General features: G+C 36.0%; 1 protein-coding gene across 1 annotated transcript in view; it reads right to left on the bottom strand.

Annotated features, from left to right (window-relative positions):
• The window catches only part of PRR16 (proline rich 16), a 170,007-nt gene extending 147,421 nt beyond the window's left edge, over positions 1-22,586 (bottom strand). Inside the window, 1 exon segment of the mRNA XM_079918114.1 lies at positions 22,278-22,586. Coding sequence (XP_079774240.1) covers positions 22,278-22,436 — 159 coding nt within the window. The 5' untranslated portion in view covers positions 22,437-22,586.
• Between the last annotated feature and the right edge of the window lie 284 nt (positions 22,587-22,870).

Raw genomic sequence — 22,870 nt, 5'->3', positions numbered from 1 at the left:
GAATGAACACTTCACAATTCATTTTTTAAAGCTAGTACCACCCTAATGCCAACATCTGTCAAGCACAGAACAACAACAACAAAACTATATATAAATATCCCTCATGACTTCAGAAACAAAAATCCTTAACAATTTATTAGCAAACAGAATTCAGCTATACATAAAGTTAATTATACAGCATGACCAAATAGAGTTTATTTCAGATATGCAAGGCTAGTTTAATCTACCATATTAAAAGGCTAAAGAAGAAAAATTACAGGATCATATCAAGTGTAGAAAAGGAAATAAAAATATACATCTAAAAAAGGCAGAAATAAAACTGTCTTTATTTGCAAATATCATGATTATCGATAGAAAATCCCAAGAAATCTAAGAAAACAAACAAACAAAAAATCTCCTAAAAATAATAAATGTGTTCAGCAAGGTCACATATATAAGATATACAAACAAAAATAAATTATAATTTTATTTACTATCAATGGGCAGATGGACACTGAAATTTATAAATAACTCAAAAATCATTTACAATCATACAAAAATAGGTAGAAATCTAACAAAACATGTACATACCATAAAAAAACATCAAATATTCATAAAAGAAATCAAGTAAGGTATAAATAAATAGAGACATATTGTGTTCATTGATTGAAAAACTCAACATTGTGAAGTTGTTAATCCTTCCCAAATTGATATTCAGGTTTAATCACAGCAAGGTTTTTTTCATAAAGATTGACAAGAGTATTCTAAAATTTACATGAAAATCCAAGAAATTAGAATACCTAAAATAATTTTGTAAAAGAAGAAAGTGGGAAGAATCAGTCTACCCAACGTAAAGACATTATATAGCTACAATAATCAACACTGTGTGGAGGGATAGACACACAGACCAATGTAACAGAATGGAGAACCTAGAAACAGTCCCACAGAAATAAGCCCAAATGATGTTCACAAAGGTGAAAAAGCAATTTAATGGAAGAAAGTTAGCCTTTTCAACAAATGGTTTAAAAAACAACGGTTTCAACCACTTGGAGCAAGTGGTTATTCATATGCAAAACAATGAACTTCAACTTAAGTCTCAAATCTTATACAAAAGTTAACTCAACATGGATCATAAACTCAAATGGAAAAACATAAAATTTTAGAAAAAAATAAGAGAAAACCTTCAGGATTTAGTGCTATGCAAAGAGTTCTACTTGACACAAATAGTATAATGCATAAAGTGAAAAACTGATAAATTGAACTTCATCAAATTTTAAAACATTTGTTCTAAAAAAAGACCCTGTGATGCAAAGACAAGCTAAGACAAGCTTTGTGATGCAAAGACAAGCTACAGACTGGGAGAATATATTAGAAAACCATATATCTGACAAAGGACTAGTATCTAAAATATATAAACAACTCTCAAAACTCAACAGTTAAAAAATAAACAATCTCATTGAAAAATGAGATATACATTTCACCAAAGATGATATACACCTAGCAAGTAAGCAAATGAAAAGATGCTCAACATCGTTAGCCATCAGGGAAATGCAGACTAAAACCATGATAAAGTATCACTAAACACCTATGAGAAGGCTAAGACAGAAACAATGACAACATCAAATTCTGCTGAGAATGCAGAGAAACTGAAAAACGGAATCACTCATACACTGCTGGTGGGACCAAAATGGTAAAGCAACTCTGGCAAACCATTTGACAGTTCTTACAAAACTAAACATAGAACTGCCATATAATCCAGCAATTGTATCCTTGGGCATTTATCTAAGAGTAATAAAAATTTATGTTCATACAAAAATTTACACATAAATGTTTATAGCAACTTTTAAAATAAAAGCCCCAAACTGGAAACAACCCAGATGACCCTCCTTCAATGGGCGAGTGGTTAAACAAGGTATGGTAAATCTATACCATGGAATACTAGTCAGCAATAAAAAGAAACAAAGTATTTATTACAAAACAAAAAACCTGGATGAATTTCCAGGAATTATGATGAGTGAAAAAAAGGTAATCTTAAAAGGTTACATATTATATGAGTCCATTTATATAACAATCTTGAAATGATCAATTGTTGAAATGGAGAACACATTAGTGATTGGCAGGAGTTAGGGAGGGAGTGAAGATAGTAGGAATGTGGGTGGAGCTATACAAAAGGCAACATGAGCTATTCTCGTGGTGATGGAACTATTCTGTATCCTGACTGTATCTATGTCAATCTCCTGGTTGTGATACTGTACTATAGTTTTGCAGGATATTATCACTAGAGCAAACTGGGAAAATGTACAAGGGACCTCCATGTATTATATGTTGTATATGAATCTGTAAATCTCTCAAAATGGAAAGCTTAAATAAATAAAAGTGGTACCAACTTACTGAAGACTGGTAAAACAAGGTATAAGAAAAAGTACAACAGTTTATGTATAAAGCAGTCTATAATACAATCGATAATGCTTTTTTGTTTTGTTTTAACTAAAAATGCAACAAAAACCAATAATAGTTCCAAAAATTAACCTCAGAAAACTGAACACTATTAAAAAGCAAGGTGAACAAAGAGATTGACCACTATAATTTATAAACCCCATTTCCATTTTCTGTAATATGTATACTGGTAATTGCTTCATTCCAATTCACTGATTAATCAGACGTTTCTAATGGATTTTGTTATCAAGGCTTTATGATCTTGGGAGTTACCTCATTCCCTTAAACTGGTAGATAGCTTTTAAAAGGAAATAAATAAAAATAAAGAGACAGTGTGCATGCTTACGTCTTGTATTTAAGTGAATACAGAATATACAGGAAGAGAAAATGATTATGACATAGTATTTCTAATGTATTTTCAGGCTAACAGATTTCCAAGAAAATTAATCATGGGGCCTAGTCATTTTCCACTCTTTTCAAGTGACTTCTCATGCTATACTCAATGTGACAGTAAACATTAAAAACTAAATCTAGACATAATTTACACCAACATCTGCAAAAGGCTCACTAGTAACTCATGATGAACAACTTCATTGCAGTTGGTCTATACTTTGTACAATACATCATTGCTTTCATTTAAGAGAACTTCAGAAAATTCACAGCAGGTACAAACATCAGATGTTATAAGCACATAAATATTCCTGTTAGTACCTGCTTAAGGTTAGAATTTCCCATCATCCAAAATGCATCTCCAAACAAACATAGGATGAAAAGTATACCCAATTACATGTGTTGTCCTTTTATAATTTTTCACTAATAAAATGCCTTAAACTGAGGGTAACCAGTATTTATCTTAATACTTTTTCTGGAACTATGAAAAATAAAGAAAAATGTGACACAAATTGTTACAAAAGCTCAATTATTATACAAGATATAGGGTAATACTTTTAAATCTGCTCTTCTAAATGGGATAAGAGTTATCCTAAATTGTAACAATTTAGCAAGTTAAGATTCCATTGTAATAGTACTTAATGTAAGTGCATAATTGCTTATTTTAAACGCTAACAAAAATATATCTATGATTGTATACAAGTCAGACAATCATTTATGTTATTTCAATCAACATAAAAATTATTTCCCTGAAATTTCCTTCCCTGGAAGGAAAAATGTATATATCCTTTCTTCCTTTCTCCCCTAGAAGCAAACATATTTCTGCCAAGAAATATATATGTATATAATTTTAAGATCAAAGAATTAAATTTAAATTATATGACATATTATTTGTACTATATAATAATATGAAATATATATGTATCATGCAATTTAGAGCAACTACTTACAATACTAAGCCCCGACTTCCTAATTATTTCACCACCTTATTAATAGAGAAAATGAGAAATAAAAATCTATATGACATATTATATCCTATAAATTCAAAACAGCATTATACCATTGTCTTCTAATTTATACAGAGAGGAGGATATATTCCGAAAATCACTCTTTTCTGAACTTATTGTTTTAAGGAATGAAATATAATTTTTTTTTTTTTTTTACTTTCAGTACTTGGATTGACAATCATTTCAAATTTTTATGTATCTGCCAGACTTTTTAAAACAGAGTATATTACTGGTAATTTAACTTTGTTTAGACAATGTAAATAATTGAGGAATAGAGATATTTTCTTCTATTAACAAATATGGTTAGTTGTTACTGTGCATTTGCTTATTTTTTAATAGTCATTCTGGGTTTTCCCTTACAGTTGGGCTATATGCTTTTGTTCCACACCAGTGCCAGTATACAAGCGTCTAGGGGGAAAAGAAAACTCACAACCCATTCTAATTTGGTATCTGTAACTTGCTATGTACTTAAAACCAATATTGTTAATATTTTTGCCAACTAAGACCAAGTTGGAATTGACTAAAATAAAGTAAACTTGCTTTAGTGAATGATCTTTGAAAAAATTAGTTAAGAATCACTTAGGTCAATTATAGGAAATTCTTTTTTCTCTTAATTTCAGGGCATTGGCTATGCTCTGACATCTGAGGTGGTCAGAAATTTGTCTTCATGATAAGCTAAACAATATACTGTTATTCTACTTAAGTTTTATTGACAAGCACAATCAAAAGGGATACATCCACGGATTTATTATAGGCTAAAGGCTCCACCAAATGTGAGTTTCTTCTTTTTATGACAAATTCTGACATTTATTTAACCTATTTGATCAAGAGTGTTTTCTAAAATTGTTCCACAGAATACTAGTCCTGACAGATGGTCTCCAAAAAGCAGACTCCTTAATCCAATAAGTTTAGAAAATAATGTCAAATTTATTGAGTTTCACAAATCCTCTGTGCATGTAAGAAACATGTGTGTGCACGTGTGTGTGTGAAACCTATTTGATGAAGTGAATATCCTATAAACCTAACTTTGAAAAACAAGAATCTGGAAACAGTAAAGTTGTGGTCAACACAATACTGGGTTCACCAAATCCCAAGTGATTTTGTTCATCATGGGTTTATAAGACTTCATTTCCCTTGCATCTAGGTTGGGGCTACCGTTCTGTATACACAGGCAAACTGTGTTGCTTTGCAGACTAAAAGAGAGGAATGTGGGTATAAATTCCTGCATTCTTTTTTCCCTGGAAATGCTGTGTTTAGATAGCATTATCACGAGAGACTGGGTCCCTAAGCAACTCCTTGGAACAGAGCTCCCCACCAACTTGCATTGGAGAGTATAGTGTATTAGACAAAGAATCATTTGTTAATGTTTACTAGCATTAGGGTTAATTTATTACTGCAGTATCATCTAATCTACCTTAAACAATACAACAGCTGAATTCGGAAATAATGAAAGAAACAAAAAGGGAGTATATATAAGACTTAAATTATAGATACTCAGATATTCAGAATTCCTTATTCACTCTTTTATAGGTCTTCATTAAATATAGTTTGCTAGGGTATGGTGTGACAGGCACTGCTCTAAACTAAGAGAGTGTAGTGATGTAAAACATATAGGGTCCTTACTCTCATGGAACATACACCCTGACTGTAAAGGAAGAAAATGTCCAGTGGGTAAAATGCTCATTAAAAAAAAAAAGATGGCACTTTTCCTATTAATTATATTTGTAATTTCTGTTCCCCTGCTAAATTTCATTTAAAAAATACTGACATTATGGCAATTAAAACAACAAAAAATGAGCCATTAATCATCATTTTTTATTAGAATGACAGATCAGATACTAAGTCAAATTTGGATAATTCTTGGTTCTCTTTAGTAATGGAAACCTATCTGAATATAATCATTAAACTATTTCAAAATTTATTTTGGAAAAAAAAATATTCAAGGCAAATAGAAACAAATTTTACCTAATTCTATAAAAACACTACAATCTAACATTTTCTTTATCACTAACCAAATTCTGTGTATTGATGCAACACTTGTATTAAGATTTTCTTAAATTCACAAAAACATGTTTTTAAAGCTGTACTCCTAGCCATGTTGATGCATCATTTTCCACCTGTACTGAGAAAAGTAATATGCTTCCTATCATTTATAAGAAATACATTAATATAATGTATTTTATTTTGATCTCTACTTCCAAAACACAGATCTCCTACAGAGATTCAGAATTTTATAATACACACATGTACTTCTCCTATAATAAAAATGGAACCAATATCTGTAGTGATATCTCTTAAGATGCTGGTTAAGTATCTGTGTTATTTTTGAAAATTAACAAACATCAAAGATAAATAAATCAGCCAAAGTGCTGTCTGCCATGTACTTTATAGTCAAAAAGTACTTTATTCATTGCCAAGTTGAGAAGTACTATATAGGATGGCTTAGAGGAGGACTTATGAAGACATGAATTCAATCAGTCCTCATACATTTTCTATTGGTGTAGAGTGAAATAAGACAATTTTATATAATTTCATAGAAGATCAAACTTTCTGACTAAAAAGTACTTAATTGGTTTAGATTTCCTCACAATTTAAGACAATCGTCATCTTGTATCAACTTAGTAAATAGTGTCCTACCTTCAGTAAATATTATGTGTCCTAACTCTATATAAAGCAAGCTTATTACTATATTTCTTTATTAAATGATAGCCCTTGCTCTGTTTTTTGTTTTTTGCTTTTTTTTTCTCTCTGAAACTCTGTTCAGGTGTCAGTGCTTTTTTATTAAATCTCTTTTTCTTCATCAATTTTCCTGAGGAAAGAAGACACATGATCAGGAACCAATAAGAATATAATATGGTTAGAAACATTTCATATCTAAGAAAGAGCTAAGTTATAATATAGGAGTTAACTCTATTAAATAATACTAAATCAGTAGAGTGACAAAAAGAAAAGCATTATGAATAGGAATTTAGTTAGTGTTTCAATAACTATCCCCACCCCGCCAGCAAAAAAAAAAAAAAAAAAATCCAAGAAGCGTTACTGGCCAACTCAGTATTCAATGCACAGTATAACAGAACCCAGGTAACCTAAAAGCTTGTTGGTGAGTAATGGAATTCATTAGACATTATATTTATTAGTATTAACAAATTCAGGAAGCAGATGTTAGGTTCTCGAGCATTTTGGTGCATACTGCCTGTAATGAAACAACCCCAAATAGGCATTCCATACCATGTTATTCTGTGTGTTTTAAAAATGTAACTTCCCCCAAGGGCATACAATGCCGTCTGTTACGAAAAAGGTTAAAGTATTGAATATACCTCCCTAAAAAATATATAGGGTGAATGTTGAGTATTAAATTCCATCTAAAATGTACGAATCATTATAATATCAAAATACTTCCAGGGAGTTGATGGAGCTTAAAAAACAATGTCTCTGAAAGTCACTCAAAATAATTTATTCTTTCTATTCCTTTTTTAATTTCATCTGACTATGAGGAATTGAAATAGCAGGCATCAAAGTAGTTTAAAAACTGAAGGGCATTAATGAAATATAAGTAACATTATTACATGTCAGTTTAGAAAAATTGACTTCAAACACTAGCCTCTGATTTTTAAAACTTTCCAAACAGTAATAATTATTTAACCTTACAATTTAAAATTATTTTCTCTTCTATATATGCTAGCAATTATTAATATTCTATATTAAATGACAATTGTTTATACATGTTATTTATTTTTACTTATTTGTTATTCTTAGGGATACCTTTGTTATTTCTTAAGGTACCTTGAAACCAATGTATTTAGATAATGTTTCAATATATTAAAATAAAATGATGTCAATTATTTAAGTATTTTAATTTCTATGTTCAAAGACACTCCTCAGGTTAATATAGTTTTTTTTTTTTTTCATTTCTAGCATGTGGGAAGATTCTTGTTCATATCCAAATGCCCAACTAAAGCCTAGACCTCAGATTTAAAAACTGGGGAAAATTTTGGTCTTCAAAGACAGAAGTTCAAGAAGTCCAATATTTCCCCTGACTGAAGTGGACAGGTTGAAAATATACATATGAAAAACAGACATAATCAAATTCCCATAGGAAAGGGGAGAAAGAATGTTTTCCATACAATACATTGAAAATTCAGTAACTGGACAATATAAACTCCAGAGGGGGGAAAAACATATATATATATATATATATGTGTATATATATATATATATATATATATATATATATATATATCAGGTTAAGAAGGGCTTACTTTTATATTAATGTGTGTTCTTTAGTAACTGAATAGGTTAATTATAAGTACTCATATTTTTGAACACTAGAGGGAGTACACAAAAGAAAAAGAAGAAAAAGAAGCCAAATACAAATATTACCTAGTTTTTGAGTGTTTCCCATAATATTGGATCTTTGCAACAAACTGCTTGCTTGTTTCTTATGGACATAGTAGGATGATTAAAATGTATTTAAACAGTATCCAATTATCACTTTTGTATGTCATTTTCCAGTTAATTTAAAATTTATAATGACTAATGACAAGAAAGGTACACAATGTTCAAAAAGCAGAAAAATAGAGTGAATGCTATAAAAAAAAAAAAGACATACTTTCTCCTCACTGTAGTTTACACACTTGATTGGAAGAAAGTAGAATTATATCTGATGTGCTTCAAAGAGTTTAAAATGACATCCCCGAACCTTAGGGAACAATGGGCACTCTGAAATCAGAGCCAGACTTGTCTGAAGATTAAGGCCTGAAGTTACACCACATTTAGGTTTTATATAAACAGGATGTCCCTAGAATTTCCATATGGGAGGGATAATATGGGAGCCACTGGTTGGGAGTCAAGAAGGGTCAGGACTTGATGAGTTAATTTTTTTTTAACATTTAGAACTCTGCCTGACACATAGTAAGCATTCAATGTGTTAGCTGTTATGGAGAGATCCTTTGTCCATTTCAAAGAATAAGAATATGGATTGGGTTTAGTGGAATGGGTTTAGTGAGGTTAGCAGATTTCAAAAATCAAAGCAGGGGAAAAAGAGCTCCCTCTAGCCAACCTACAAACTACTACCATATGTAAAGGCGGGAAGATAAGGAATCCATGCAAAAAGTATTGAAAAAGCATCTACTACATGTTCCTTCTCTGTAACTGGTAGATGGGCAGTGGAAAGTGAAAGGTAATAGTTTGATCTTTGAGAATTTTAATGGAACAGAAGTTGGAAGAGATCCAGTTATTCACAAATTCATTTAACGGGTAACTATCACATGACAGCCACTGCACTGCTCTAGTCACTTGAGATACATAAGGGAATAAAACAAAGGTCACTGACCTCCGGGAGTTGACATTCTAAATGTGGGAAACAAACAAATAAATAATGAATACTAGGAATAAATTGTCTAGTATATCAGGAGCTAATAAGAATTAAGGAAAAGACAAAAGGTGAAATAGGAAAAGAAAGATGGAGAATGCCAGAGTGTATAACAACATGTGGAGTTGACAGAATTAGCTGTGGGGGGGTAACATGTGAGTGAAACTTTAATGAGGTAACAGGGCAGTAGAGTGGAGTTAGCCATAAAAATGTGCATGGCACATTCATTCTTGAAATAGCAAGATTAGTGAGGCTGAAGCCAAGACAGCCAAAGAGAAAGGAAGTGAGCGTGAAAACGGGCAAAGGGAAATCTGGGACCTCATAACCACTGTGAGCACGTTAAGTAAAATGGCAAGTCATTACAGAGATTTGAGAACAATAATGTGATCGAGATTTACCCAGATCACTGAGCTATAAAAAGGGGGCTTAAGGAAGCAAGAGAGAACGGTCAGGAGGTTACTGTAGCAACCAAAATGAGAGGATGTTGGCTTGAACCAGTGTGGTAGCTGTGGAGGAGACAAGAATTGGTTAAATTCTACAAATATTTTGAAGGTAGAGCCAACCAGACAGTCCGGTGAATTGTGTATCATGCATGAGGAAAAGGAGTTGATAATGACTCTAACACCATCCATTGACTTGGCAAAGACTGAAAAGGCTAAGTTTTGAGGGAAGAAAAAAATCAACATTCCAGTTTGGACATGGAAAGGTGAAGATGTCTCTTAGACATCCAAGTAGAGATACAGAAAAGACCACTGACCATATAAGTTTAGAAGAAATGTCTGGGCTGGAGACACAAATTTGGAAGTCATGAACCTATAAATGGAATTTAACCTCCAGACTGAATACAAATACCAATAAGGGGAGTGTAAATAATTTGTTTTTAAAAAAAGGATCAAATTTGAGCTCAGACATCTTAGAGGAGAAATAAGCAAAGGTAACTGAGAAAAAAAAATCAGTGGGGTGAGAAAACATGGTATTCTTCAAGCCAAGTGAAGAAAGATTATTAAAGAGACTGTCAAATGCTGATAAATTAAATAAGGTTAGGACTAAAAATTGACCATTTGATTAAATAATATAGAGTCACTGACAATCTTGACAGAGGCAGTGTTGTGGTTAGAGTGTAGGTCTGATCGGAGTGGGTTTAGGAAAGAATAAGAGGAAATAGGTGATGTCAAGTATAAAACGTAAGATTTTTGGTAAAGGAGAGCTAAGAAGTGGGATGGTAATTTTCAGGAGAAGTGAGATCAAGGAAAGATTTTACTATTTATTTTCACTTTTATGCTGATGGGAATCATCTGGGGGAGAATGAACAAAAGATGGTATAGCAGAGACAGGTGAGAATTGTTAGTGATTTTCTTGAGTAGATGAGAAAGAACAGGCTCTCACACACAAGTGTAATTATTGGCTTTTATTCCTTAACAGCTTTAATAAGTATTACTCAGAATTGGATCTTCAAGTTTAAGTTCCTCATCAGATAACAAGAGTAAGACTTTAAAAATGTTGTACTAAAGATTACATGGTAACTAAAAGAGAAAGGCAACTATTTTTTTTTTTTTTAAGGCACAAACAGGGACCAATTGTTAAGGAACATAAGTAAATACAACTGAGTGGCATAGTGACCATAAACATGAGGAATACAGAATTCAAGTTGGGTAAAAATTGTGAGGGTGTCAAGATTGTCTGGGATGGTCTCTGTGTTACTCCCTGAAGGAAGGAAAGAGATAAGACCAAACTGAAACAATGGGACTGCTGGATATCGGGCTGTAAGGCTGGGTTTGTTCATTTGACATTTTAAGCATCAGGAGAATAGTGTGTGATCTTTTAAGCAGGGGAGGCCTGAAGAAAGCAGTGCATTAAGATTAATCTGGTAGTGTTTAAAGAATGAATTGGCAGAGGAGAACAAGAGACTGGATAGCTCTAAAACATCTTCATGAAACTGATAGCATAGGGATTAGAGAGGTGGCAGTGGGAAGGAAGACAGCCAATCTGAAACGCCCTATTTAGAAGAAGACTTAATGATTTTATGCTCTTGTTGTACCATGTACTTTTCTTTCATAGCCTTTAACGCTCCATAATAAATATTATTTCTGTTATTATTTGAATAATGTCCTCCCACTAGCATGTAAGTTCTAGATGTCATGGGCCATGTGTGTGTTGCTCAATATTTTTTTTTAATTCCCTAGCACATTGCCTTGCATATAGTAGACATTTTTTTAAAGTTTTGAATAAGTGTATAATATATTAACGTCTATCAAAGAAGCTTATGAGGAAGGAGAAGAAGGAAAAGAGAAGAAGGAAAAGAACAAACAATGAAGAAGACAGAGGAGAAGGGAGGAACAAGAAAAGGAAGTATGACAGATGACATAGCGGAGGAAGGAGAGGAAAAGAGATTGTACTGAAGTTAAAAGCATGAAAACAGCAGAGTAACTATGTTGCTGCTGGGAACTGGGGAGCTGGTTCTGGACAACAGTTTAAAGGGAGAAATATCGGGAGTCCAATTCCACCATTTGCTCTCTATATTAGCTACCCCCTCTGTCTCAGCTCCCTCGTAAGTAGGACAATTATAACGACCTCAAAGGGTGACTGAGAGGATTAAGCAAGTTAACACAGAACAGCTCATGGTACACGTGAGTACTGAACAGATCTTAGTCACATTCACGTTCATCATCATCATCATTGTCACCATCATCATCATCATCATCATGACCATCACTGTATTTCTTCTATAACTTGTGCCACACCACAAAGCAGTGACACCATTCAAACCTCCCCTATCTCTACAGAAATGGAAGAGGCAGGAGAAGCATAAGACAGTTTGATAGATGAGATGAAGAGGACTTCTTTCCAGTAAAGATTGCCACTGACCTCACTCAGGAACTAATGGTGGCAAGAAGACAAGGAGCTCAGCCTCAGCCCATCGTCCCTTCTGAGTTTCCCTTTTTTTCCCCAAATCTTAAAATACACACATGTATACAATTTCCTTGAAATTTTTCAATTTAATCTTTATTTGATTGTGAAAAATAGAAAATAAGATAAGGTAAGTGGTGAGTGAAAGTGAGAAGATATATTTTAAAAGTAGTTTTAGTGAAGGGAAAAAGAAAAGAATCAGGTAAATGTAAGAAAAGGCACAAATAATGTTTTATTTTAAACAAAAGAAAAGAATACAAGATATGAAAGGAACATAAAGCCCCGGTGCTTGACGGATAAATACCAATAAAAGCTTAAATAAATAAAAAAGGTGGGTGAAGAAAGCAATATTAAGAAATATGTAAGTGACATGGAATAAGAGGGAAAAGCTAGAGCAGTCATTCTCAACTAGGGTGATTCCCCTCACCACCACCCCCAGGGCACATTTGTCAATGTCTAGAAACATTCTTAGTTGTCACACTGACATTTTTAGTTGCTGTTGGCATCTAGTTAGTACATGCCAGGGATGCTCTAAATATCCTACAGTGTATAGGACAGCCATCAACAACAAAGAATTATCTGCCCAAAATGTCAATAGAGCCATTTTTGAGAAACCCTGAACTAGACAGAAATTAAAGGTAAAGAGGAAGCGATGGAAGTAGTTCAGATCTGGTCACTCTTACAGCTCAAAATTGCAAAGTCCTCATTTTACTCTGAGTAAGAGTTAAAATTGTTAGACATGTCTCCTTACACATTTTACATTGCCTTAGAGTTACTTCTTGCACTCTACTAGAGGTGAAGTTCATCCTACTACAGGTGACTTTCTTCAAGGGCAGGTCCTTAAGCTTATTCGTGTTGGCATCCTTTATGTTCTTTTGCACAGTATCTTACACATATCAAGAATTCAATAAATCTTTCTTCATTCATGAACTAGTGTCACACAAAAAAATAATAAAATAAAGAAAAATGCTGTTCTGGGACCAGTTTTAATAAGAGAACACGCTTAATTTACAATAAGCTCTGGAAACAAACATTCTATCTTTCCATGTGGTGATGTTCTCTGGCACATATCATTAAAAAAAAAGTGAGAGTTAACCTTCAGACACAAGAGCATTCTACAGTTTCAGATTAGTGAAATGTGTGTGTGTATGTATATATACTTCTCTAAGAGAAGTAAATTGTTGATAAACTGCCCATTTGCTCCTGGAATAAAAACCATCAATTTATAGACATCAGTATTTCTTTTTTCCTTTTTTGTAGGGTCAGGACCTTATGATCTTGAAAATTATGGAGATGGGTCTCAAACAACTAGCTGATTTTTTTAAAAAATCAATCACTTGTTTTGTCTCTTCACCTGAATTATTCTCACCCACTCAAGATTCCCTAAACATCTGCAAAAACTTATGTCTTTATGAGCTTTTGTTCCACGGGAAATACCCACAATTCTGTCATACTTTCGAAGTGCTCTGTGACATGGGGGAAAAAATTAAGAACTACTGCCTCTAGAAGACAGCTAATTTGACCGATACATATTTTTTAACATGGCATTTTTTTGTCACATGAACATAGTTCAAAATCTTAGGACAAGATATGATATTATGAAAGAAGCCAACAAACGACAGTAAATCTGTTAGCTTTTGGACAGTACTACAAAAGAGAACCTGTTAGAAATTGTCAAATTTGCTTTCTCCAGACAAGTATGGTACATGCTATCTGTAGCTGAAACTCTATTTATAATGAGTCAAACAACATAATAACTGACTCATTGGGCATAGGTATATAATTTGACTGACTTCAATTATTGTACAAGTAAACATTTATCTCAAACATCAACCTGAAGTAACATTTGCAAAGCAGAAGGAGGAAAAACAATGATCATAAATGTAAGTTCTGTCCTAACAATGTTAATGTTTCTTAACTAAAGTGAGGCCTGAAATTCAATTCCTTTGGAATCCTCACGTCCGTCCATTCTCAAAAATACAAATAGCTTGTGCCACATAAGGCAACATCTGTTCCAAGTTGACAGGCCACCTTGTGAACCTACTTTGATGTGGACATTACCTAGACATGCCTATTTTCTCGTTTCAGTTGATATTATTTTCTGGCTCTTATTTAGAGCTGAAGTAGCTTTGACTTTGGTTTCCCAGGTCTAAGAAATCTTAATTTCGAGCAGTTCTTCCTAATGAACTAACTTTTAATATAATAAAAACACTTCTATTCATATTATACTATATAAAAACAATAGAATTTTAGAGTAAGGTCATTTCTTTTTTCCCTTTTATGTGAGAGGAAGAGGGGGTGGCTTGAAATTGGTAGCACTAAAATTAACATGCGAAATCTAACTATAAAGATACATTTGGCATTGCTAGCCAGCTCAATAATTTGGGGCCTGGTAAATATTCAACAAGCTTCTCTATTCATCTTCACAGCAGAAAGCGAAACAACTGTCAAACCCCAAACATATCAGAAAACTTAAGGACAGTACCTCCCTTCCAAGGCAATTTGATAACAAAAGAGAATAAAAGTTTCCCAAATTCTTTTAAATTCATTTGAAACTGCTATATACAATGCTAGACATCAGCAAGCACCCATATTAGTTGTTCCTTTATTTTCTAAGTCATAATATAAAAAAAGAAATGTCATATTTTTCTTAAAGTTTTTGTTGAAGAATAAATAGGTCAAAAGTAATTCACTGCAGTACCTATTTATTCAGAAGATGAAAACTGCAATGTCTAGTGAACTCACTATTAATTTTGCCTCAATACTGGTGCCCAAAACTGAGTACAACCCACAAAAACAATAACTGTTACCACAAAGAAATAATATACTCACAATAAGACTTAAAAGTTTTATGAGCTTCACTAGAAATTTAAGAAGATGGGTCCACACATATACAGAGGCTGGGAGTAAAAAACTTGTGAAAAACTCCCTGGAAGATAGTTTGGCAAGTTGAATTGAAAACTTTAAAACTTTCGCACCCTTGATTTCTAAGCAATTGGGGGAAAAAATAGGAAGATCCATAGAACTTAGTGGTTAAATGCCTAGGCTGTAGCACTAAAATGCCTAGCACTGAAGCCTCACTCACAAGTAAGGGACGTTGGCAAGTGACTTTACATCTCTGGCCTCTATTTTCTTATCTGTAAAATAGAGTAACAATAGTACCTTCCTCATATGTCTGTTTTGAGAATTAGAAGACCTAATATTAAGAAATAAACTTAGAATAGTATCAGGCAGATAGTAAAAATCTATCTGTCTTAGCTATTTTTATTGTCAAAGCTGTTCTTTTAGTGATACTTAACAACCACAAAAATTTGTTAATAAATAGAATGTCAAACATTAGGGGCATGATAAAGTAACGTATAACAGATCTATATAATGGTTATGATCTAATAGTATTCCAGAAAGCAGAAAACATCACTGTATATAACTTCATAATTTTACATGACTTTGTCTATGTTAAAAACATGCATACAAAAAGATGGAAAGAAAATATAGCAAAATTCTCAATATATCTATTTACGTGTGGCATTAAAGATAATTTTTATGTTCTCCTTTCTAATTTTTTTATTTTTCCAAACTTTTTATATTATTCATATACTGTATTACTTATGAAATATCTTCTTTAACAAACTAGTATCCTTAGGATTTGAAGGAAGGATGAATACGTGGAGCACAGAGGAATTTTAGGGCATGAAAATACTCTGTAGGACACCATAATGATAGATATATATCATTACATATTTGTCCAAAGTCACAAAATGTCCAACATCAAGTGTAAACCCCAACATAAACTATGGACATTGGATGATAATGATGTGTCAATGTAGATCCATCAGTTGTACCAAATGTACCAATATGGTGGGGGATGTTGATAATGGGGGATGCTACACATGTATGGGGACAGGGCGTATAAGGGAATCTCTGTACCTCTCCCTCGATTTTGCTGTGAACCTAAAACTGCCCCCCCCAAATAAAATCTTAATAAAATACACAAATAAATTTTAAAGGAAAAAAGAGTACCCTTCATTGTTTACCAATCTTTTATTTTCAACTTAATGTCAGTTATGCACATTTTAATCAGAAATGGGTTGGCATATTATTGGAATTTTTCCCCTCTAATTTTCAAAAATTGTCCATGATATTTTTTATGAACTAGTTCTACAGAAGCTCTGTAGTTTAATTTGTGTGGGAAAATATGTTTTACTGAAACTTACATTTCTATCTCTTTTCCTACATTTTGATTTAATTACCTGAGATCCTCAGAGCAGTAAGGGTGGAAAAAACATAATCCAAGTAACAATGAAACTATTACATTGGTTTTATTATCTATTACTTCACTATTGCCTGAAGCACACTGTCTATTTATTACTTTAATTCTGCTTGAATTTCTTACCAGTTAATTCTCTGAGTCTTGAATGGTTTAATGCATTGGAAATAGAGAGACAGTAAAGGATGGTTATTGGCTATTTTTATTTTCTCAGAACCATGCTGCTCTTTTAATAACATGCTAAGCCATCATGCTTAAGAAAAGAAAAACTAAAGACCATTTTAGCATTTGGTAATATACTTCAGTTTGAGAGGGTAGACTGTTGTAGAGAGTAGTAAAACTACAGCTATTGCTACAAATTAATCATCTGTGAAATCTCACTCATTCATGACTTTAGAATTTAGAAAATACTCCAGACATTATTCTAATTTGTTCAAGTAATGAATTTTATATGCATGGATTCATTAACCAAAAAATATTTGGTAGGCTTTCCTAGATCAATAAACTAAAGCACTTCAAGTGGATAAGCCATTAAAAAAGAGAAAAAACATTTTAAAACAAAAATATTTTGCAGATAATTGTTAGTTCTATTAATTCTGTTTTCATCAGCCCCCAAATGGATCATTTCCTATGGGTTTTCAAACTTTTCAAAATTAAACTTAATTTTAATTTATTTCTGTTTATGACATTATAAGAGAAACATTGAGTGCTTTCCAATCCATAGTCACAACGCTGACAAAACCTTCCTACTCATGGCGTCCAATCAGTCAGTGATCCCAGAGCAGACAGAACAACTCATCTTTACTGGTTTCCCCATAATGGTCATGTCTACTCACAGGGCTTAGCAATACATATATATATATATACACACATACATATGGATATATACACATACACACACACACATATAGTTAACTCATATAATAGTCTTGTTACTTAAAATCGTAAAATGAAACAGTCTAAACTAAACAAGAATCCAGCTAAAGCAGCAATGAATTTTGTTTCCAAGTAGAAGGCTATTTATTATATATTCCAATCGCTCCCTAAGCAACAAGATCTATGACCCTATATTAACACCAACATTTGATGCACAACAAGTTTACCAGTGAGATCTCCACAAAAGAACAGGCAAACTGATGCCAAGAGAGGTCAGCTTATTTGAGAACTCTCTTTAAAAAGCAACAGCTCTTTTTTTCTGCCTTACTTCAAAGAAAAAGGATTGCCCCAGAAATGGCTAATTTTATCCCTAAAACTCTAGAGTTGAACCACTATTTTTTTTCTTTTTTTTCAACATGTAGAAAAAAGCAACATGGATTAATCTTGTACTCCAATGCTATTTCCTCTTAATTGCTTCTCCTTTCTACCTTTTCAAATCTTATCCACATCTCAAAGACCCCAAATTTTCCTTTTTGGCTTTTCATTCTCCCTAAGGACGTGGCCTTCATGAAAATCTCCACTGTTTAATCGTAACACTTGGATATGTGATCTCCTGTATATGGCACTGACCCATTTGTGTTAATCATGACAATCTGAATAAATCATAAGTTTCTTAAAATTCATATCTTACCATCTTTTTTAAGTTTCTACTACCCTTTTCACCAAAGTCTTACTACTAAGTACATACCAAGTATCAGTTTACAAATCTATATATACTCATTCTTATTCTCAATTCTGTTTTCTTAGATCACAGTGAGAGTGGTGGTCACTAAAAGTAGTAATGCCTTTTTACACTATTGATGTTCAAAGACAGGATAAATATATCCCAACCTATTCTTTGAGTTCACTGAGACCAGAAACTCCAAATTATTCATCTTGGTAGCAATAAAAAGGTAATATAGTATTTGGCACATAATAGATGCTGAATAAATACGTTGAATTATACTTAAGGCTTTTCCATTATAGTACAGAAGACCCAGAAACCCATATTATTTCTGAAAAGTCAAGTAATTTGAGGTTTTACTAAATTCTGAGGGCAGAATAAATCTGCCCCTAGACTTTCTAGAAATCCTGTTCTTCTTCTTCTAATATACAATCTAATTATAATTAAGCAATAATAATTAATCATAAAAGATACCAATAATAGAATTTTGGTACTCATTGTTTTTTCTTTATTTTTTTGTTCATCAGTAATTTATTTATTTATTTACTTATTTATTTTTGGCTGCGTTGTGTCTTCATTGCTGCGCGCAGGCTTTCTCTAGTTGCGGCGAGCAGGGTCTACTCTGTTGTGGTGCATGGGCTTCTCATTGCGGTGGCTTCTCTTGTTGCGGAGCACGGGCTCTAGATGCGCGGGCTCAGTAGTTGTGGCACGTGGGCTCAGTAGTTGTGGCTCGCAAGCTCTAGAGAGCAGGATCAGTAGTTGTGGCACACGGGCTTAATTACTCTGCAGCATCTTCCTGGACCGGGGCTCGAACCCATGTCTCCTGCATTGGCAGGTGGATTCTTAACCACTGTGCCACCAGGGAAGTCCCTGTTACTAATTGTTAAAGAGTTCCAAGCAGCTACTATTATGTTGGAATCTATCGCACTACCTGAATTTTCAGATGACTGAAATCCAGAAAACTTCTAAAGAGAAAATAAATTTCAAAATAACCTCAAACAAAAGTCTAATATTGGGGCTTCCCTGGTGGCGCAGTGGTTGAGAGTCCGCCTGCCGATGCAGGGGACACGGGTTCGTGCCCCGGTCTGGGAAGATCCCACATGATGAGGAGCGGCTGGGCCCGTGAGCCATGGCCGCTGAGCCTGCGCGTCCGGAGCCTGTGCTCCGCAACGGGAGGGGCCACAGCAGTGAGAGGCCCGCGTACTACAAAAAAAAAAAAAAAAAAAAAGTCTAATATTGTTGGTGCAGAGTTTATGCAAAAATAAAGGACAAAATATTCAGAATACCACATTTTAGTTAGCATGAAAAAGGCAGATATGGGGACATATGTATAACTGATTCACTTTGTTATAAAGCAGAAACTAACACACCATTGTAAAGCAATTATACTCCAATAAAGATTTAAAAAAAAAAAGGCAGGGAAAAAACAAATACCATATGGTGAATGATATAGTGATGCAGTCATAATCACTTTCTTATTTCTAATTTCTGTTCCAAATTAATAACAGCTCTATGCTAACTTATATTAAAATATATTATGGCATAAACACATACCATTGCCAATAAAGGAATTAGAATTCAAAATATAACCGTTTATATTTAGTATATACCAATGATAAGCTGCCAGAATAGTGAATGTAACAATTAATGAATAGTGACATTTATATTTACAAGTCATAGGTGTAGGCACCAACAGGTTGGTGATTTACAAAGTTTTCAGTTACTCCTCCATTCAAAATTACATCAAAAACAGGTTCAGTCATGTGTGCAATATTATCTTAAAAAGATAAACGCTGGACAACTGCAAGATGTCATAGGTTAAACATGCCCTATAAATATTTTGTTCTTGAAATAACTATCTCTCCTATTACATAAATGGCCAGTGTTTCGAGATTCAGACATAGTATCCACAACTCCATGTGCAAACCTAGGATGATGATATCCTCACAAAAGTAATTAATAATCACATCAAATCATTTATCATTCATAAATTCCACTCTCAGGGGTGAAATTTTTAGCCAGACAGGGCCTGGCACCCAATCAAAGCTTACAGAGCATCAAGATAAAATTTTGTCTATAGATCTGTCTAGAAGACAGATCTTTTCATTTACTTGGTTTTACATTACCTATGCTTTTCTATTACTTTCATAAACTGTTTGTTTGTTTTTTCCCTAATAAAAATCCTCAAGGAAATGAAAACAGAAAGAGTGAAAGGGAGAGAGATCCACAGACTCCCTGAAACACTTCTTTGTGATTCTATCCAAGAGCTACAGTGAGGTTAAAAGTTTCACTATAGATCTACCTGGTCTCCAAACATCTACAGAATAATGATGCAAAGCAGAACTAGGACCATGTGCAGTTTCTTGTCATTTATTCTGTCTAAAATAAGGAGTGGGGTGACACATTGTAATATAAGAAGTATGTGCCCATAGATGCGGAGTTTTGATTGACTACCTTTCTCTTAATCTCAGCCTCCTTGCTGAAGCTGTAAATACGTTTCTGTGCTGATGTAGGTTTCCCACATCCCCCATCTTAGAAACCTCAACAACCGTAAAGCACAATTCTGCCAAAAGGAACTTGCCCAAATTTGTTCGTTTTTTAAAACGCCATCATGTTTCGGATGAAAATACAGCCTGCCAAAGATGTCAAATAAAAGGATAACAAAGAAACAAACAGCATCTTTAGACTTGAATCTCTATGCATAACCTCACCATCTGTCAACCAGTTGTGAAACAATGATCCTAGAGAAGCCCTGAAACACGAACAAGTTTCCTCCTCGCATCTATCATATGTATCAATCTCCGCTCTCAGGACCTCAGTAGTAATTATGTTCTGCCAGTGGAGCAGCCTACAAGAATGGCATTTGCCATTTACAAACCAAACCCTGCCGATGAATGGGTCATTTTAACAGACTTGTACTTGGTAACAAACGCGGAGTTCAGTTCACAGAGGTAACGGGGAGAGGGGGAGAAAGGAGGAGGGCTCTATCCTCACATTTGGATTGGAAATTGGACAGAGGAGGTAGGTCTCTAGAGGCCAGCCATCCAAACGACCCTCAATCTCTTCCCTCCTGGCCTTCAGGATTATAATTTTGGACCTAGACTACGCCCCACCCCTTCCCTTCCCACTGCGGTCACCACCTTCGAAGTTACAGTGTCAGCTTCCTGCAACTGGGGGTGCGGACTCCCTGGCGGAGAACAGCACCAGGCACCCAGTCAGTAGCGGAACACTGGGCTGGGACTCTGCCACCAGCTCCGAGACGCCACCCGCGGGCTCGCGGGAGACCCCACCCCTCCCAACCCTGCCCTCGCCCCCGCCTAGAGCTGCAGCCTGAGTTACGCATCCTCAGCCTTGACACTGCCTCCGCTTCTTTCTATCCGCATCAACGCTGGTGGGGATGGGAGGGCAGAAGTAAAATGGGGGTTGGGGGGAGCGACAAAGAAACACAACAGTCCTGGTTCCCAAAAGCCAGGACTCAAGTGGCAAGACGCTGGTGCACGCACACCAAACACACACACACACACACACACACACACAATCACGCACGCACGCACTCACCGACGCGCCCTGCGCCCCAGGTTCTATGCCAACGGCGACAAGATAGGAGGAAGAAAGGAGGTGGGGTGGCGAGAAGGCCCGGAGTTACTGGGAGGGACATTCCGAGGAGAGCAGGGGATGCCTCAGGAACTGCGAAAGTGAGCAAGTCCCAGACCCCCTTTACATCCCCAAGTCTGGGTTCTCCTGCCAGCAGCCCCGGGTCGCCTTCCTTCCAGCTGGGCTCGGGAACCGGGGAGGGGGGCCGGAGCCGAGCTTCTCCCAGGCTGCCCTCTCGGGCCTGGCCCAGGGCACGGAACCCGGCCCCCTTTCAGCCCCGGCCTGAGGAGGCTGCCAGGCAAGGAGAGACTTGCCAGCGGACTCTGGGGGAGCGAGAGGGCAGGAGAGAAGCATCTTGCACTCTGCGGCCGGTTGCTGGTTTCTTCCTCTGTCGACACACCCCCAGTGAATCCCCTTCCCCAACACACACACACACACACACACACACACACACACACACACACACAAACAGAGACACGCGTGTTCACCCCTCTCACCATCCCAGGTGCATCGATTAAAACACTAGTTGATTTCTTCCTGATTAGAAAAAAAAGAAAGTGCAACAACTCTTCTCAGGAGTCGCCGGAGGAAAGAAAGTCCGTCTGCAGGCGTCTTTCTATAGTTTCCCTTGAGTTAAGAAATCTGGCGGTCCCCAGTGAAAACGGGACCGGGAACCCCAGCGGGTGAAAGGCGACGAACTCCTTCCCCACACCCCGCACCTCTCACCTCCTTAAGTTCCTTGGCCACGTCCTTCAGGTCGCCCAGGACTAATTCCAGATCCTCCACGATGATCTTGATCTGTTCCTTCACCTTGGTTTTGGAGGCTGCCGGCGGTCCCTCGGCTGGAGAGGACGAGGAGGGGGTCCCCTTGGACTTGGCTGACATTCTTTGGGGGCAAGCGAGGCAGGTCAGCACAGGCGGGCGAGCGGAGGCTGCTGCGCGCCCCGGTCCCTGGCGCCGCGGCGGCCGCTGCCGCCCCAGTCCCCCCACATCTTGGACGCTCCCCGGGCAGCGGCGGGTGGCTGCGCTCGGCGGTCGGCCGGGTGGCCGCACTGTGGTGCTGCCATCAACTCTCCGAGACGCGGCGCTCGGCGCGGGGCTGCAGACGGGCGAACAGCGCGCCTGCGCCTCCTCCCGCCGCCGCCCGCCGCTCGCGCGCACACAGGCGCTCGCTCCCCGCCCGCGGAGAGGGGCGCCTGGCCGCCGGTCCCTGGCTGTCAGCTGCAGTCCCCGCGGCACGTGCCTCCGGGATCTCTCCCAGAACACCTGGGCGTCAGGGAGCCGAGAGATAAGTTCGTGTCCTGCCCACCCTCTCGTCT

The sequence above is a fragment of the Stenella coeruleoalba genome (assembly GCF_951394435.1).
Source record: "Stenella coeruleoalba genome assembly, chromosome: 3".
Classification (NCBI taxonomy): domain Eukaryota; kingdom Metazoa; phylum Chordata; class Mammalia; order Artiodactyla; family Delphinidae; genus Stenella; species Stenella coeruleoalba.
Note: the sequence above shows the minus strand (reverse complement) of the source record. Positions and strands in the feature narration are given on the sequence as shown.